At 37.9% G+C, this 19407-nt stretch overlaps 1 protein-coding gene and 1 pseudogene across 6 annotated transcripts; both read right to left on the bottom strand.

The window, feature by feature from the left end:
• Positions 1-322: 322 nt before the first annotated feature.
• Positions 323-4563, bottom strand: LOC147870355 (WRKY transcription factor SUSIBA2-like; annotated as a pseudogene). The gene is made up of 6 exons (XR_015531141.1): positions 3454-4563; positions 2765-2777; positions 2531-2707; positions 1748-2454; positions 1511-1669; positions 323-1103 (listed from the first exon to the last, which is right to left on the bottom strand). The product of XR_015531141.1 is annotated as a WRKY transcription factor SUSIBA2-like (transcript).
• A 3268-nt stretch (positions 4564-7831) lies between these two features.
• On the bottom strand, positions 7832-17779 carry LOC147870354 (uncharacterized). 5 transcript variants are annotated; one of them, XM_087339183.1, is made up of 14 exons: positions 17573-17779; positions 16675-16830; positions 16288-16446; positions 14025-14119; positions 12646-12721; positions 11976-12163; positions 10627-10717; positions 10359-10558; positions 10005-10231; positions 9437-9588; positions 9206-9307; positions 8884-9012; positions 8665-8784; positions 8444-8570 (listed from the first exon to the last, which is right to left on the bottom strand). In XM_087339183.1, the coding sequence occupies exons 1-14, from the start codon at positions 17687-17689 to the stop codon at positions 8511-8513; spliced, it is 1872 nt and encodes a 623-aa protein (XP_087195309.1). In that variant the 5' UTR covers positions 17690-17779; the 3' UTR covers positions 8444-8510. The 5 variants fall into 5 exon arrangements, with proteins under 5 accessions (XP_087195288.1, XP_087195279.1, XP_087195302.1 ...); XM_087339153.1 differs by having other exon boundaries at positions 7833-8784; XM_087339162.1 differs by lacking the exon at positions 9206-9307 and having other exon boundaries at positions 7832-8784.
• Positions 17780-19407: the final 1628 nt, after the last annotated feature.

The following is a 19407-nucleotide window of genomic DNA, read 5'->3' as shown; positions in this document are numbered from 1 at the left end:
GACTCGACAAAGGATAAAGTGGAACCAAGAATAAAGTGTTTTCTATTCTTTCTTGGAGTATTAGCTATTCTAATCAATAAGAAATAATAGTATTTAGGTAGCTTCTTTCATACTCTCCATTATTTCATTCACTTTTTCTAGAGAGCCTATGGCTTTCACACATTTTCCTATCGTGAGAATCATTAACATTTCTATTTTTGGACGAAATCATAACAAACCTCTATAACTTTAGCCCAGTTTTGTTTTAAGACTAAGTGTTTCCAATAATAATAGTGACACTTCCAAATGAAGAGAATGTAGAGCTCGAAATGGGATTGAGATGTATATAAAAGGGAGTATTTCGGATTCTGTTAAGTTGGCTGCCTTTCACAGCTTCTTTTGATTGTCAACACATTATGCATTGTTATAAATGTTATTTCTATGAGCAAATATAATTCTGATGTCTATAAATTATATCCAAATCTATTGAATGTGTGAGCTTATACCCTTACAGCATTTATTATTGGTATTAAAATACAAATGCTGGACAGTGGCTACTGCTATTCTTTCAAGAACCTTGTGATAACTGTTGGATTAAGGATGATTTTATGAACGATGAAGGCCAAGAGCTACTGCTACCTTCAACCTTCTCCTCCTTGGGTCTAGCCATCAATCCGTGACCCAAATCCTCTGATCCTTGTAATGATTCTCTATTCATAGCTGAGTCCAGAAGGCCCATTGATGCTTGAACCAAAGAGCTTGAAATCCCTTGATGATCTCTAGCCAGCTCAATAGGCATTATTTGAACATTTGACCCATCAACCTTTAATCTATCTCCCCCCATATTCTCTATCAATGAGTACGGACCTTGAAGAGAAAGAGACACTGTACTCGGAATAACATTACAATTCGCATATGACACAATGATGGCACTATTAGCATGAGGGTGAGAGAGAGATGATCCAATCAATGAAGTAGAATTGTCATGGTGCCGGTTCTTTGCAACCGGCACATCATGGTTGTGCTTCCCCTCGTAGGTGGTTATAACGGCTCCCCGATCTGTTGATGATCTTTCAACATGTTTCCGAACCGAGCACGCAATGTTTGTGCATTTGTAGTAGCTCCTGCATTCGAAACAATTTCTAATTAGTTGCTGCTATTTTTATTCGGAATTTGGACAAATGAAGTTACAATCTAAAAAAGCTGAAAGCTAAATTCAGTTCCAGCTCATAATCATAATGTCATCAGAGTTCCCACTGCCTGTCATCACTAAATAATAGAAGCAAGAAATAAGAAAACATCATCTTGACACACTCCAAAGTTCATCTACCTACTCTCCCTGACATTATGGCATGAGGATTACTATATCAAGACGGAAACTTAAGGTCTGTTATGTTTCCATTCACACATACTCATGTATATAAGTATCCAAGCTGGAAATCTTTCAAAATAATAATCCCATTTATATTTAAAACATGAGAACCCCAAAACAAAACACTTTTCGGCAATTAACTTGGGTGAGGGAACATACCTCGGGTGAGGATTCCCTTTCACAATTTTCTGTCCATACTTGCGCCATCTATAACCATCATCAAGAATATCAACCTCACTTATTGTTTGAACAACTACACGCGGTTCACGAGAAGTTCGCAAAGGCAAATTTAATGGAACCTCCCCGAAACTATCCCTCCTGAACATTGACACAAACATTAATATAGCATAAAATAAAACCACCAAATTGAAAATACATTCTGACTCAAGAGAGTACCTGCGCTTGGAATCAGGTTCATCACCATCATCTCTATTCTCATCTTTGCTAGCCTCACCCTCAACTTCAATGTCACTGGTGGAGCCCAAAGAGGGTTCTGGAGTTCCATTTGAAACACTTCCCATCTGTCCCCTTGAGACAGACATCTCAATCTTATGGTCATGGCTATCAGCATTATGACTTACAACACATAATCCTTCTTTACTACTTCCATTTGCCCCTACTGATGATTTTCTTGTTGATTGTGGTTTTGGATGATTGTGTTCACCTTTATAGATAATTTCTGTAATGTGTCCATCATGTGAACGCTCCAGTTTCTTCTTTACCTGACAATTAGGATGAGTGCATTTATAATAGCTTCGGGGGAACTCGCTCCCCTTTACCTGTTTCTGACCATATTTTCTCCAGTTATATCCATCTTCTGAGGGCCTTTCAATTGCATGAAGATTGGCTAAAGGAAGTGACTGAATGACTGGCTCAGATACCATAGAAGACTCTATGACTTTCACATTTTCGGAAAATAGTGAAAGCTGAGGAGGTGATACAACTTCAGGTGCATCACAATACGATACTGACAGTCCAATAGATTGATCTAATGTTTGTGTAAATGGTGCTGAATCGGTGCGTGATAATATTGGTGGTTGCAATGACGATAATGCTTGTGCGCCAATCTGTAATTCCGTTTTTTGTAGCTGTGAAATACCCTACTAGGACATTAATAACACTTTTAATACCTATCCTCTCTAAAATGCATCTATCGATAAAAACAAAGAAAATACTGACCAACTTCGAAAGAGGTGACGGAGGGTTCTTGTTGATATTGGACACCGACTTGAATGAAAAAGGTACATTCGTACTGTCCTCATTTGATCCTTTTTTAGCGGTATCAGATGTCTCCAATCTCATGCTTTGACCAATTCGAGGCAATGGAAAAGTCCCTGTCGTCGGTGATGGTTCCGCCTGTCATCAATTTAAAAGAGTCAAGAAAAATATTTTCTTTGTGTTGCAAATCTGTACCTCTGCTTCAATTCTACAAATCCAATGAAATGGAAATCATGAATCTGTCACTCCTACAGTTTCCTTCCGGACTCATTATAGATAGTTATAACATCAGGTATAACCATCTATTTTGAATAGTTCTTAGGAAGTCTGTTTAGGTTTGCAAAGTCAAAATTGGTTAACCTTTAGACTTTGATCCTCTTATATGTTCATACCTAAGTTCATAAAACATAGTTATAGAATCAGAATAGATTCCTTATACATCAAAGCCATTCTATGTTTTGCCACTCCTGCTCTCTTGAATCTGTCTTGAAAATTCCATGAAATCTTGCAGCATTATAGACATTTCTAAATTTCCTTCTGCAGAGTTCCATGAAATCTTGCAGGTTTTTAGAATTTGCTATACTTCTAAGAGTTTTCTTGCTCAGACTTAAATGAAGGTTGCAATCTTTTTTGAAATTTCTATACGTTTCTTATCAAAGTTTTCTCGCTATGATTTCCATGATATCTAGCAGCATTTTAGACATGTCTAAGATTTTTATTTCCTTGAAGATGTCTCCCTTTCACTGATAAGGAGCACTCGGTTCATGCATAAGATTGACAATCTAAACATAAAAGGAAATTATGTTTCATTTTCAAAAGCATTCAAAACTTACAAACACGTTCAAAACCTAAAAAACATTGAAAATCTAAAGAAGCTTCAAAACCTTGCCTGGCTTGTTGATAGAAGAACAGGGGAATCAAGCAGAGCAGCAGGGCTTAACCCAGGAGGAATGGTTAAATAGGGTGATCTCGGGATAGGGATCCGGGCTGGCATCATTGTCTTGAATCGAGCAATATTAGATCTTCGCCCAGTTTCATTAATCGCTGATCCCTTGAGCCCAAGAGTAGTTGCTACATGTGTGGGTAACGATGATTCCATTACCCTTGACAAAGATTCTGATGTGGTTGTTACTACTGACGAAGATTCTGATGTCAGTGCTACTATCGATGAAGATTCATTCCTTGCAGATGCTCTCAACAACAATCCTGATTTGGGTGCTACTGACAAAGAATTCGATGTGGATCCCATCCATGATGATTCCAATTTGGGCATAGATATGGACGAAGATTCCATAGATAAAGATTCTGATGTGGGTGTCGTTGCAGGACCTTCTGATGCAGATGTCGCTGTCGGAAAAGATTCAGACGAAGAAATTAGGATTGGAAAACATTCGGATGTGGATTCCATCAGAAAAGATTCTGATGTGAGACCGCTCCCACCTTCTCTGTTCCCAGATGTTGGCCCATTAGACATGGGCATCATAGGCATATGAGAGAATGACTCAATCTTAACCGCTGGTTCTTCCTCGTGATGATCATCAAAGAAGTTAGCCAGAAGCTTTGTCATGGGACTTGGGCTTATGTCTGAATTTTCCTTCTTCTGGAAGTCCTCTGAAGGGTCTCGAAAAGGGACCATCAATGATGGCAGTGTGGGGGGAGCTCCTTCTCCTCGATTATTGTCTGTAAATGCCATGCGGAAGCGATCATTCGCAGGGTTATTGTTAGGGTTTTTATTTCAATCAAACTGGATTTGGGGTTACGGTTAAGGCTCTACTTTGTTTACGCTTATGGTTAACCTCTCTGTCAAACAAGTGGACTCTTGTTGAGGTTAAGGTATTTCGTAAAGAGGAAATGTATTAGGGTTAGGATTCCTGTCAATTTAGAGAACCCAGATTCGGGTTAAGGTTAGATTTTCTGCAAAAGCTGAGAATTCAGATTTAGGAAAAGGATTATGGTCTCTGCGAAAGTAGAAGACCAAGGTTAGCGTTAGGGTTAGGGTTGACCTGAACAACATGAAAACATCTGGAGACCGTACGAAATGGTTATATACATATATATACATATATTATAAGAAATGGAAATGAAGAATGATGATGATCTCATCATCTCACTTTACGAAGCAATGGCAATGGCAATGGCAATCAGCCATTATCGCTCTCGCTGAGGCGCTAGTTGTGTGTGTGTGTGTGTGTGTGTGTACACATTCTCATTGTGTACTACATAATAATCACACGGTAGTCCAAAGGTAAGTAAGTAGTTGTAAAAATGGTCACAAGACAGGGAGAGACAGCCATCAGCACCCATGGAAATAGAGAGACTTTAACTAACACTCCTCCACTTCACTGCCCTACAACAAGTTGGCCGCCCACAAACAAGTTCCCAAGTGAGTCTGTCGAGGGCCCGCATTTTAGCACGTCACCCACCCATCTTTTATTTAAATCAAATCCGCCCATCCATCCATACCCTTCCGAATGAGATGTAGTTGTATTGTCAACATTGTTAGGCTTCCATCCACGACTCATGAACCTCGCCTTCCTTCTGCTTGTTTCACACACACTCGGCAACAATACTAGGTGGATTCATTACAATATGGCAAAGCGACAATAATTGGTCTAATTCACCTCAGAATTTGCCAAACGTAGCCTATGGATTGTCTCATGGTGTTAGCTTGTTTTTTTTAGTTCTCATGCCTATGTTACATACTTCAAGAATCGTGGAATCATTATTGGCATGCGCTCTTTGTGAGTGCGAAGCCCTATATGTTGGTCTAATAACATTCCGGTTGAAGATTCAATGGATCATGGGTATGCCCACTATGCACTTTCACATGGGTTATTTGCATAGAATCTACATGGACAATACATTTTCCTCGAATATGAATTTCGACTCCCTTCTCTTGGATGAAAAATAGTTACGCAAGCGACTTTTATTATAAATAATTGCCATATTGCTCATGTTTCTTGCTACATGACATACGTTCTCACTTGTACGATAGAAGCAACCATAAGTTTGTCATATCCTTGTCGAGACTTTTATGACCCTATTAGTTGCAATAGTTTTTGACATTATAGCACCTTCCTCGCCGTTGTTCATCCATTCCTGAGATAATGTGAAGTAGTGCGTCAAACTTCCTTATTGTATCCATGCACATCTATTGATCCCAAGCGATGCACAATAGCTATATATTGTTCATGAAATTAGGAATCATGCATGATGTACATCACCCATAATTTATCCTCAATTCTTCCCTTTGTTCATCCATCTCCAAGATAAACCTAAGTAGTGCTCCAAACTTCCTTATTGTATGCATCAACATCTATTGATCATGCATGATGCAAAATAGCCATATACCATTCATAAAAGATAAGTGTCGAGCATGATGATGTACATCACCCATAATGTCTCGTTAATTGCTCTTGCTTTGACAAATTTTATCAACAAAACAATGGCTTATCATTAATGATAATAACTTGTTTAACAATACTTGTTCCATGATGCATCGATCAATTTTTGCAATTGCCTAAAGTTTGTGCTCTTCATTGTAACCCAAATTAAGCAAGATGTGATGGAAACTACAGGAGGAATGTGCAACCCGCCACCTATATCACTTGTTCAAGCTCATGCATAGATCAACACTAGGACAACCCCCGAGACTATCACATCCAGGTACACGCACCTAAGATCACATCTCTACACTCAAAATAAATATCCAGGTTGTGTATGTGGATGCTTTTTAGCACATCATGCAATTTAGTATGTGGCATCTCTATTCTATGGTTGATTTATGCCAAATCCCAATAGTTTTCGTTTTGATGAGATATTATCATCCTACCACATTTGAAAGTAAACAAATCTGAATTTGTTGAAATTTTGTATTATAATAAGGAACCAGTTGTTATGGTACCTGAAATTATAAAATAAGATAGGTTAGGAAAGTCACAAACACTTGCGTTTAGGTTCGGGGGAAAGAAATCCATGTTGCAAGGAGAATGAGAGGTGATGTTTACTCAAATGGGTTGAAGAGAGAGGCAAATGTAACTCTACTTTTAATTATAATTCCTTGGATCAAGGCTGGAAAACTTGGGTGAATGTGTTAGTGTTCTACTTAGATACTCTAAGTAGCACTTAAAAAGGTGATTTTAAATTGCCTCTTTCCCTTAAAAGCATTCGAATAATACCACTTTATGAATAAGGCTCACTAGACAACAACATCATATTAGAGGCGTTATCCTTTATTTGTTGCTTTTTGAGGGCCTAATGGGCTATCCCACAACAAAAGTAGTTATTCAATGCTTGGATATCACAACCATGAGACAAATTTTATATGTGAAGGATGGAATATAACGACATTTGAGGGATGGACGTAGCCAAGACAATGGGAAGTGTCACATTCCTAATATAAGTCAAATCAAACTTAAACAAAATGCCAATGCATGTCAATTTTGCAAATACGGACAATGTCTAAAACCTCATTCAAAAACAAAAGAAACATAATTGCATTTATAATTGTATATTTACAAAGGCATATCACTTCATTGAGCAAAAATTATAGTAATTGATATAGTTCTTTATTGATATTTGGTTGTTTCCATCAATCAGAAATATATATATATATATATATATTCAAGAGCACAAAAACTCACTCATATGGGTTTCAAATCATCATTTTAGAGGGAAAATTTCCAAATCTACATGCTACACTAATAAACTTGTAACTTAACAATCAAAAGAGTGAAACCTCTTCTATTGTGCACAATGCAAGCTGTAGACCAAGATGGTTTATCCTAACTCAAGGATACCAACAAGTGCCTATATATAGTTATGGACTCCACATTGCACATCATTGATACTTCCAAACGCTCAGCTTTTGCAAGTTGAGCATGAGAATGTGGTCATGGATTTGTGCTATGGAGCAAATATCGACCTACCAATGGGGAATGATTTCGGTTAGTTTCACATTGTTAGAGAAAATAAGGCATATCTCACATCACTTTGCAAATAAGGAAGCCACCGCCATTACGACCCCAGCTCTTCAACCGTCTTTTATTTACATCATGGTTCATAATGGGGATCCATGACCACATTGTTTTGTATATAAAAGTAAAACAGGATATTATTTGCAATATACAATATTGTCGATCTAGAACACAAAACGCAACAAAAACAATTTCATAATAAAGATGTCATTTCAAATCCTTCATCATTAAATTTACAACATCTAAAAGGCCAGCATGTAATGTTCTTATGACAACAAGATATCTCAAGTTGCAATACTTCGAAACATCTCTACATACAATAAAGGTCACTTTTACAAGCAACCTAAGTTTGTCAAAATGATTTATCTAAAAGGTATGTGTAGCTTTCTTTACACTAACCTCTCTTTTCACAATTCCTTAAGTTTGTCCAAATGATTTATTTGAGGATATGTTTAGTATACACTAACCTCTCTTTTCTCAAGAATTGAGATTCCATATCACCATGCAGAAATAAAGAGAAGCTTTCTGTTTGATGTGAGATGGCATACGATCACTTTTGATGGTTGGTTGTAAAGTTAAATGTGTAATGGGATGTCACACGATATGTTCATTAAGCGATTTCTCAAGGCTTGCAAGCTTGAAAACCAACGGGGGCAGTCTTACCAGTTCATTTTGTCCGACTATTTTTGAAGATTGACCATTATTGCAAATGCTTGATTGCTTGAGAGCCTTGTCTGGTGGAATATTTGCTCTCACTTCTTGCAATTGTTTTGGTATTACAAGGGGATGCTCTCTTTCATATTCGCTAACATACGTAACCTCTTGCACAAACTCTGCCTCTTTTGGTTTATTGACAACACTCCCTTCGTTGCTAAGCTTCTTATCAACCATATCTGGATTTGATGGCGCAAGCCATATCCTGATGTAGTTATCCCATGAACCAGAAAGATATTGCTTCATGTTGCTTAGATAGGCAAGAGAATGAACTTGTTCAGTGTGTCCTGTATATGTGCACACTTCTTCTCCTGTTAAATCAAGCTTATATGCTTTTATCGCATAGTCTGATTGCATACTAACAAGCAACAACATGTTGTCTTCATCCACTAAGAGAGCGGTTACATGCTCTTTTCGGTAGCATATCGACCGGATGGGGCATAATGATAAGGGATCCCATAATGCAATAGTTCCATCATCAGCGGCTGTTAACCAGTACCCTTCATCCATATTGCACCATTTCACCTAAAAACCCGGGAACATTTTCCATAAAGTGTGTTCGGCGTGTGCTCAATTGAGGCTAGACTAATATTATATACTATTTGTGCATTGATATACACTCACGATGATGATATCTCCAACAGTACTTGAAACACTCTTCAATCGCGTTCTTTTGGTCGCATTCCAGATTTTGAATCCAGGTTCTCCAGCACAAGAAGCAAGTTCATCAGTTTTGGTGCAATATTCTAAGCCCTATACACAACAATGATCATTGATTATCGAAAATTAAAATGGTGCTAAAGACAACATGTATTAGAACACTCTGCAACACTTCCACTTTAGTACAATTTTGGGGCAACAGCATAAAACAAATTCTCACTAGTGTACAATCATCATAAAACGATGAAAAACTTCAATACTTTAGTATGATTTTGGAGGGAAACACCTGAATTGGTAGGTCATGTGCATATTCAATTGTGTCCAATGGAAAACACAATTTCAAGTCCCACCAGCGCAAACTTTTATCATGAGACCCAGAAACTAAAATCTGCATATTCAAGAAAGTATACCGTAAGAAAACAACCAGTGTTTTAGGCTAATGTTTCTTAAATTTCAGACTAATTTAGGTTTCATTTTAGCAATCTTTTGTTAAGGTGGCACTGCAATCAATACTCACATTATTATTACAAACGGCCAGTGAGGTTATTTTTCCAGTATGTCCTTTTAAAACATCTGGACCCTGCACAGCCGCTTGAGCTGCTTTCTTCATTCTAGAAACACCTATTGAACCATCTAAATGCCAAACCCTGACCTTGGAATCTTCAGAACCTATAACAATGAAGTTATATTAGCTGCATGCCAAAAGTCCTCCATAGGTGTCTACAACAGAACCATCATAGAATTTTGCGACTTGAAAATTTTAACTTTCTTGAATTTGTTTTGACAAAGATTTATTAATAGCTAACAGAGCTATCTAAGAAAGAAAATTAGGAACTGTGAAAAGATTAGCATAAAAGAATTAATAGAGACTGTCAAAAGTTAGCAAAGAAGTATTGGTATGCATTCAGATGATGAAAATGGATAATGGCATTGTTCGTTCGTTTGAAATGTACACAAACCGAAAAGTCTCATCACACAACAACTAAAGTTTATCATCACAATAGATATATAAAATTAATTCTCTACCTTTAAAAGCTGAAATTTATATATATTGAAAAACACGTGTAGGAACTCAGAGAAAATACCTGTAATGAGAATATCCAGCTCCTGTTGGTATAGCATACATATTATAGGGTATTGTAATGATGGACCTAATTCTGAACGTGCCCAGGTTTTTAAGGTACTGTCATTCTGCCACTTTAAAACAGCTCCATCACCACCGCCACTGTAAACTTCAACATCATAAGGAATAAAATCGTCTTTACCAAGTTTCATCTCAATTTTTTCGTAATCCTTGGAAAACGATGGAAACCTAATTTCCAAGAAAACGAACACCTGTTAGTTTCACATAATTATTGCCCCTCCCTGATCAGCTGAAATTGTTGCAGTGGAATAAGAACAGCTAAAACATGTTGAACATGATGAAAATGTAGGCATACAGTTTCTTTATCGAAGCTGTGGCTTTCATTGCATCGGCCTTTATCTTAGTCTGTTTCCTATGGGCAACTATAACTGTTTCAACCCAATCACTGTGGCCTCGCAAAACACGATGTGGACCAAAGTTATTATATCTCCACACAATTATCTCCCTATCTGTGGTGAGTCCAATTGCAACATCTGTGTCTCGAGCATGAAATACCTGAATCCATAAAATGACACTATTAAAACATTACATGCTTAGAAGAAAAAGATAAAAACTTTCCTTACCTTTGACAGAGGAAGATCACGAAATGAGCAAGTATCTGCCACCCAATCTGTAACATTGGCAGGAGCCAATGCATCGATGATGATAGGATACCTTTGCGAAGATAAAGTACACCTCTAAACTTTCATGTTGATTTCAAAAATATAGATTAAAAAATGATGATTTATCAGAAAGTTCAAGAGAAAATAATTAACTTCACACCTGCCAATATTAATAGCTGTCCCCATCCATGACTTCATGCTACAATATATACATATGAGAGGAAATATCTCATCTTAACTCTTTGGATCCTGATTTGAAGTTAGGGTAGTCTGCAACTCTAGATTTACGTGGGATTTATCAATAGTTGAGATATTTCAAGGAATGAGTGTGTGCATGTGTGTATATCATATCAATATGAAGACCCCTGATGTGATGCATGAATTTTTTCTCTGTGGAAACAGCAATCAGACAACTTGAAGTAGCAGAAGTCTTCAGCATTTTAAACAGCCATACGGGAGTAGCTCCTTCTCCAGATATTAGTTATACAATGCAGCACCTAATAGTGCAGGAGAATGTGATGAATGATGAAATCTTTGGACACTACCCAGAAATTGACTGTCATTGGCTGCACAACTGGGAACTGGGGGGTCAATCCTCGCCAACGGCAGGTTGAGTATACATATTCGTGTGTGATCTTTAATGTAACTGATAGGGTCTGCAGTCAATGAGTCCTTTAATAAACTTCACACCCACTTGGATCACCATCTCAACACCCTTGCTATCACAAAATCAAAGGCGGCCTATCACATCAACAATCATTGACAACAAACAGTGTGACTACACAGAACTTCACTTTTATAGGCAGCACAAGTGGGGAGTTGGGGGGACAATGCTCCCCATCGATTGGTTGAGTATGCATATTTGTGTGTAATCTTTAATGTAGCTGATAGGATCTGCAGTCAATGAGTCATTCGATAAACGTCACACCCACCTAGACCATCATGTCAACATCCTTGCTATTACAAAATCAAAATCATCATCCCCAAATATCAAAGTTACAATCCTCACTTCAGAAACTTCTCCGTCTTGGACAAGTTTATGTTGCAGATCTTTAGGAGCCAAAAGTTTCAGTTCATTTAACCTCGCATTATTTTATCGTAACCCTCGTATGAGTTTAGTCATTTTCTTCGAGACCAACAAGGATGGCTGCATTTCCTTATATGACCCCAAGGCTTAAAGAAAGTAGGGAAAAGGGAGAAATTCTTGATTCACTCAGATTTCTTATATTCAAAAATCCAGAAAGATTTATTCCAAATAAATCAAAACAGCTGAAAGATGTCTTTGGCTTATATTATGAAGAAAAACGCACCTTTCTTTTCCAGTAACCCAATAACACCTAGTTTGTGGTATGTATGCAATAGATGTGATACAATCAGTTATATTGTTGAATGTATCCAAACAGTGCCCCTCATGACTCCATAACTTAAGGCATCCATCATATGAACCAGTTACTAATGATTTCATATCTTTATCATATGCAGCAGCGCTTATTGCTCCCTGCAGTAAATAAATCAGAATATACTGATTAGGTAATTCTATGCCTGGAAAATTTTCACTAGAAATTTCTTTTTAACACAGTGAGAGAAAATCTTCTTATTGGCTGTTTACATAGTATCTCTTCTTTACAAAGAGGATTCTTTCCATCCCCCTCACATTCTCCCATAAGCTCAAATGATGTTGACCGTTGATGCATCCTGAATAGGTTTAGGGTTCAGTCACTATTCATAGTTAATCTCATCTTATTTTGCTTAGGAACTCGCAAGGCCCAATCCCTTTCCATGTGATAAATAACAGAATACTAAGAACACAGTTCTGTAAAGCACTCTCCACCATTTTAATAATTCATTACTATGTTAATGTGTTTATTATAATAATTTCTGCTAAAGTAAAATAGTGAAATCTACAGAGAAGGGTAAAACAATTTAATTCTCAATAAATATAGGTCAAATTGTTGCCTTTTACTTTAGAATCAAAAGTACCTCATGGCAATTTGAGATCTGCATTATAGAGCCTGCAGGTTTAGCACTGTTGAAAATGCAGATGCATTTGTCAAATCTGTCCCCAAAGAAGACAATCTCATTTGTCATTTTCCTCTCGTAATTATCTTATAAATGGTGCATAGGAAATTAAATAACTTGCAATGCAGTCCAATGTGAAGGAAAATATGCCTCCTTCCAAATATGGGAGAACATGACTCCTGAGTTTGTGGAAAATACCCCAGGATCATGGCTTCCTACCTGCTGGCTAAATAAATACGTGTCATGTTAGCCAAAGAAACAGAGTTTTCGCATAGATCCTTTCATTGAACTCATCATGAAGGCCAGGGTCATTTTTCAGACTTATGGGAGGCATTTCTACATATTAAAGTAGGGCACAAGAGAGTCAATTTTGAAAGACCCATTTCTCAAAAACTACCCAGAAATGCATCTTTGTGGGTCTCCTTCAAATAGAGAAAGGATTTCACAAACTCATCTTGACGAGAGTGAATCACATTTGGCATGCTTCTCCATCATTGTTAAAAACTGTGAAGAAGATTGGTCTCTTTCTCTTGTCGCGATGTCATTTGAAGATAAGCCCCCATCACTTCTGCATTTAGCATAATTGTATCAGCAGCAAGACTCCTCCACTGCCCTGGAGCAGATTGGCTACAGTTCACCTATGCTAGTATGCATTGTGGCATGGAGAGCTGTCATAGGAATGTTTGAAAGAAATTCACAATTCAAGGATTGCATAATATCAGAATACAAAACTTAGAGACTGAGATTTTCTTGATATTCGAAGCCAGTGTCAGCTCTCAACGTACATGGACGGCAAGATCAAAAATTGTGGATCAAATGAGACAGAACACCCAGAGACCAGCTCTCAACGTGCATGGACGGCAAGATCGAAATTGTGGATCGAATAAGACAGAACACCCAGAGACCAGCTCTAGCATATGGATCGATCGTAATCATTCTCAAGTATCAGGGAGAAGGAGAGATTCATGAAGCCTCATATAATATAACCATAAAATAATGATTTCATCAAACCATGGACTAGAAATACATTCTCCCACATTTCTAGTTTAGTCCACCCAATAGATTTCAACAATGTGCCCTGTAAGAGACTCCCGAGGGCCACTTGGGATGGAGTGCTTACATCCATTTGTTCACACTTTCCATAGGCAAAGGAAGCATCATATACCTAAGGTTAGCTTGTTATATAATAAATAGAAAGTTAATTCTGCAATCAAAAACTTGTATGGGCCTAAGAAAACAAGTCTCATGCCAATGAACCATAAAACAATGTATCAAATTCTTGTCAGCATTATACCACATTCTTTTCTAAATGAACGCATTGTATTGAAAAACAGTCTTACCCTGTTGTAAAGACATTTCCAAGATCTGATGTACATATGCTTTGTATTACATCGTTATGTGTATATAAAACAGTAGAATGAACCAGAAATTTTGCCTAGCCAGAATAAAGTTTTCACATGAGCATTATAAATGAAATTTCTTTAATACTGATGAAAAAAACACAAACATACAAAATACTTGAGAAAAGAAAACATAGAGTAAAATATAATATCCTGTGCATTTATTGCATGTACCTTCTTGAGAAGACTCATGTTCATTAAAACACATATTTCCACACTTAAAACAGGCACTTCTCATTCAGTTTTAGCATATACATGATAGTTCCTAAAATCACTAGTATCCATGGTCCATTTTCTAAACCTAACATAAATGGATTCAAATCGTGGTGAAGTGCTGTCAATTGACTGTTACATGAATGGATAATCAAGCTCTTACGTATTGGATTCTTGTCCTAGTCTGACAAGTGCTGTCAATTGACTGCTACATGAATGGAAAAGGCCCTGTGATGTTGGCATTAACATCATCGATTTGCTCCCTGAAAAATGAGCATCACGCAAAAAAACTTCTTGCAGAAATGCTACGCTCTCTTATGTGGTAAGAGATCCACTCATTAGATACTCAAGTCACATTGTGGTACATCAACTCTTGGATAAGCTCTCTTTAGATCTTGCACTGGGTGAGGATAGTGATCAGATGCATGCACTACCAATAACCCTCTGTTTTGTAAACTATAATTCTATTTTTACGAGGCGCAATGATAAGGATATCTGATAACATTTTTCCATGACATGAATTCAGCCATCACTTCAATGAGAGTAGATGGTTTTGTTGATAAAGAGTTACAAGTAGATTTCTATAAGCATTTATTTTGTAAAATTCATCTAGAACCACATTTTTGGGGCACTGCAAGACTCATCATGTAAATGAAGGTGTATCAGGAGCAAAACATGTTGCATATGATGCATCGCCATGGGCTGAAACCAGAGCCCCGTGTACTGGTAGCCATGTATATAACACTTTTTACCATCTCCACTGCAGTCCATCACTCACCTACAAATTACAGGAGCATCTGAATGCACAAGTTGATGAAATGCAAAGCTTGATATGACTGCACACATTTTTGCCACTGCAAGACTCATCATGTAAATGAGGGTGTATCAGGAGCAAAACATGTTGCGTATGATGCAAAGCCATGGGCTGAAACCACAGCCCCATGTACTGGTAGCCATTTATGTAACACACTTTTTAACATCTCCACTGCAGTCCTTCACTCACCAACAAATTATATGAGCATTTATCCAAAGCTCGATATGACTGCACACATAGATGTTGCAATGGGTACACGTGGACGTGAAAATCACCCACCTGTCTTCTACAGGGTTTAGGGTTTAGAATTGTTCATTCAGAAAGACAAAGGATACAGGGCATCCATGCCAGACTTCACATAGTTTCAGACAGGTGAAATATCAGCTGTGTCACGTAAGACTCATATGAAAGACCTTCCATAGACAATGGTGAATAAAAATCCAACAAACTCCAACTACATGGAGAGATTCCGTGGATAACTTTCGAAACAACATTATTCCACACTCAATGAAGTCTCAAGCTGCGGAAATGGTGACCCGAATCTCAAGCTAGGTTAAATCATTGTAGGACTACATCCAAAACTTCCTAAAGAAACACTGGCCAAGCTGGACAGCAATCAGTCACTCGCTGCACATTTCCTCATGGGCATCCCAAAACTCCAACATTGGGCTATGGGTTGTTTTGAACAATGAACCAAAACCTTGGATGAGGTAATTCAGATTGTGCGAACGTCGCATTCCATAACCCAAAGGATTAAAATGACCAACCAATCTTATCACAATCCAAATTACAAGTTGTGACAAATAAGCATAAGCAACTGGTGCGAGAACCGACAGTCAACTTGCCAAGAAAACCAAAGGACTCTTTTGAAATTCCTGCAAAGAAATCAGGCATTCACTTCAACAACCTCATCAGCATCCAAGCTGTGGTTCACCTCTGATCAGGGGATCCTCAAACCTTGATCATTTCAACTGTGACCTTCCAATTCATGAAATATATAAATAGATATAGATATATGTAGATATAGGTATAGATATAGATATGCATTAAAATTATAAATATTTCAAGCCTTACTTCCCAGAAAATGTAGAGTACTTTAAATGTTCATATAGAATCAAGGGAATTTCCTATATGCATTAATTGCAGTTATACTTAGAAAATGTTCTTCATACTTACAATTCCAATCTTCTGATTCTGGGCATCAGATTTGATATACATGCTAGAAGATGACCTCACACATTTGAAAAGTTGTACTATACCAGTCCCTCCTGCTATTAGGAATTTGCCTTTCATATCCCATGCTAAACAATGCACAGGCCCTCCAAATTCCACCATCTAATCACAAGAAAATATTAAATATACAATTCTCTTCAGGCATATTACCTCTACTCAAGATTCAGATTTCAATTTTATTCCTGCCATGTATGAAAGATTGCATATTTTATAGAAAGAAAAGTCAATGACTAAAGGTCATTCGAATGCATGGATATCAAGGCCACATCAACACTGTAAAAATTTCAGGTAACACCAACTAACAAAGACATATCACAGATCAGAAGGCACCTGCAATAGCTTTCCCTTGTCCGACCAGACCAGAACATTCCCATCTAAAGAGCAAGAGAACAATAATGATGCTGCGACAGAATATAACAAGTCTGTGACCCATGCCTGATGACCTTGTTGGATCCTCAACTGTCTGCCAGTTTCAACATCCCAAACCTTTACCAATCACATAAAGCACAATAAGTATTTACTCGAACCACGAAAAAAATAACACAGAAATCACAATAAACAATCTACAAATAGCAATGAGCAACCACAAAAATCACAATCAGCAATCACCTTCAGAAGTTATGTTATTGAATGAGAATCAGAATAACTTGAAAAACGAAGCTAAGTACACAAAAGGAGCTACCCTCTTTGATGCACAGGAAAACACATAGTATCGACCAAGACGCAGTGTCTATGTCTACATGGTATAGACTCGGTGTCACGTTTAGAAAGTGTGCATGGAAAACCATAGCGGTTACCTTTATCTTGAATATCCAGCATTAAAAACCCTACCTGTTAGTCTCGATCTCGTAAATCTAGCAGGTAGCCTTGCACTTGTAAACCTGGCATTCAGGAAGATGGGAATAACAAACACTAGGGTCTACAGAAAGGCGAAACTAAAGCTCTCGATTTGGCATTTTTTAACAAGGTTTAAAAATCCATCAAGAGATGGGGTGCAGATAACAGTCTGTTGAGCCATGAGTGTTACCTTTAGAGTTCCCAGTTTTTACAGAAATGTGCAACATTTCAGCATTAATGAGATCGTATTTAAGAATCTACCAGAAAGGGTCGGACGATAGCTGCCACTAAAATCCACATTCTCGACATTGGGAGAATCTTATATAAGCATCTAATGAAACCTCCAAAACGGCCCCAAGGAAGCGGTGACAAAAGAAATCCAAGCGAATACCTTGATTTTTGTATCTTCGGAGCCACTGAAGATTTCCTTTCGATCTTGGTTGTAGGCAACGCAGAGGATTGGGAAAGCGTGAGCATTCGGTATGCGGCAGGCAATCTCCATAGCCATTTCTTCTTTCCTTCTTCCTTTTCTCTCTTTCCTCTTCTTCCCGCTTGCTTCCTTCTTCTACGTGAGGGACGGACAGAGAGCTGCTCAGGTTGAGGCCATGGCCATGGCATGTCAGAGAGAGAGAGAGAGAGGAGGGAGGTTGCAACCCTCTCTCTCATCCCCCCCCATGCATGCCATACATACATATTTAATGTATCCACGTACATAATATGTACATACATCTCTGTCTAGAGAAAGAGAGGAGAGGGGGGAGGGGTAGATTGCAAATTTATGAAAACCTTCCACTTAGCTCCCGAAAGCATGATGGCCAGCCGATTCGAGTATTACAAATATGTGTCGGTGGGCATGGGTGTGATTAGGAGTTCTCATCCAACACATACATGTAGCTTTTCTCATGAAGGTGAGTTGGGATGACACTGACTCTGGCTTCCAATCGGAGACTTGCAATAGCCTCTAGCATACGTAGTAGTGAGTGCATCATCGCCATTAGTACATCATTATGGTAACCATTTCGACGAAACAGTTAAATCCCCTAACAATTTATCTTACCACAAGCCTCACACTTTCTGTGATGAAGTTATGTGACTAAATTTGGGGAGGTTAGTGGACATCGAATAAATATTGCAATTCAAAACTTGTTCAGAAATAAATATGTGGAAGAAACTAGGTTGGCGATGACATCTATTGTTAACATCAAACTAATTCTCTCCCATTTATTAAGTATTAATGTACAATCAATTAATGTTAATTAATCATTCCCAAATGCTCATTTTTTATATTGTCTTATGTAATTGAGAGAAATCGAGTTCAATCCTTGCCATGGACATTAATAATACATCTATATATCATAAACGCGTGCATGATATTAGTGATATGTCATTTACTCTTATACTTGCTCTAGTCACATGTATTAAGATGAGTTAGTTAATCGATAGGCAAGTGGTTAATCTCTTCTAGTCAATTGGGGTGATTTGGAAAGGAAGAACTCGCTAGCCAGCTCTGAACAAGGGTAAAGCATTCTATAGGTATATAATCTAATGTGCACTTTCCGCATCCTACAGGACTTGAACCTGTGAAAGTGTTTAGGTTAATTCCTTGGATATGGTTAATCATTGTGATAAAGGTTAGTAGAGTTTGTCTAAGTATTGATTAACATGGTCGATGACAACTCAAGAACAAGTGACGATTGTTCCTACTTGTGTCGCTAATATGGCAAATGACAATCTAGCCCTACATACAATATGGACAAGGAAGCACAACTCCACACAAGGTTAAGATGTGTGCTTCATGCTACTTGCATCGAGTTGACACATCTTATTTGGTACCACTTTCCAAGGTTTTTGTTTCTACCTAAAGCTTTTTGTTACGGGCATGACCATATAATATCCCGTGGTAAGATTGTATCATAGTATTCTATACACGTGGATCATGTGTGAATTGGCCTGGGGGCCTTAGGTCTGGCTATAAATATGAGGTCTAGCTACCCTCATTTGACATCTCTTGACTACGTCGAGACTCTGACCTTGTGGTGGATCAAACTCTTGTAGTGAGCGTGCCAGTACCAAGTATGACTCGACGCCACGACAATGGTATGGGACGCCAATCGAGGCTTGAGTCCGTCTCGATCCCTTCGCTCGGGGGTGGTCGGGTAAATCGACACGCTTCTTTCTCTCTCCCCTCTTATTTTTCTATCCATTATATCATTATGTCATGCTTAC

Source organism: Azolla caroliniana, unplaced genomic scaffold, assembly GCF_043228905.1.
Source record: "Azolla caroliniana isolate FFs.n. ecotype wild unplaced genomic scaffold, voAzoCaro1.0.p SCAF_1, whole genome shotgun sequence".
NCBI lineage: Eukaryota > Viridiplantae > Streptophyta > Polypodiopsida > Salviniales > Salviniaceae > Azolla > Azolla caroliniana.
Note: the sequence above shows the minus strand (reverse complement) of the source record. Positions and strands in the feature narration are given on the sequence as shown.

Bases quoted from the DNA above. Each gene is read 5' to 3' on its own strand.
- LOC147870354 (XM_087339153.1), bottom strand. From the start codon at position 17,689: ATGGCTATGGAGATTGCCTGCCGCATACCGAATGCTCACGCTTTCCCA. The intron at 16,831-17,572 runs GTATTCGCTTGG...TGATTGGTAAAG, and splicing joins CCGAAGATACAAAAATCAAG to GTTTGGGATGTTGAAACTGG. The intron at 10,232-10,358 runs GTATGCCTACAT...CTTGGAAATTAG, and splicing joins ACAGCTTCGATAAAGAAACT to GTTTCCATCGTTTTCCAAGG.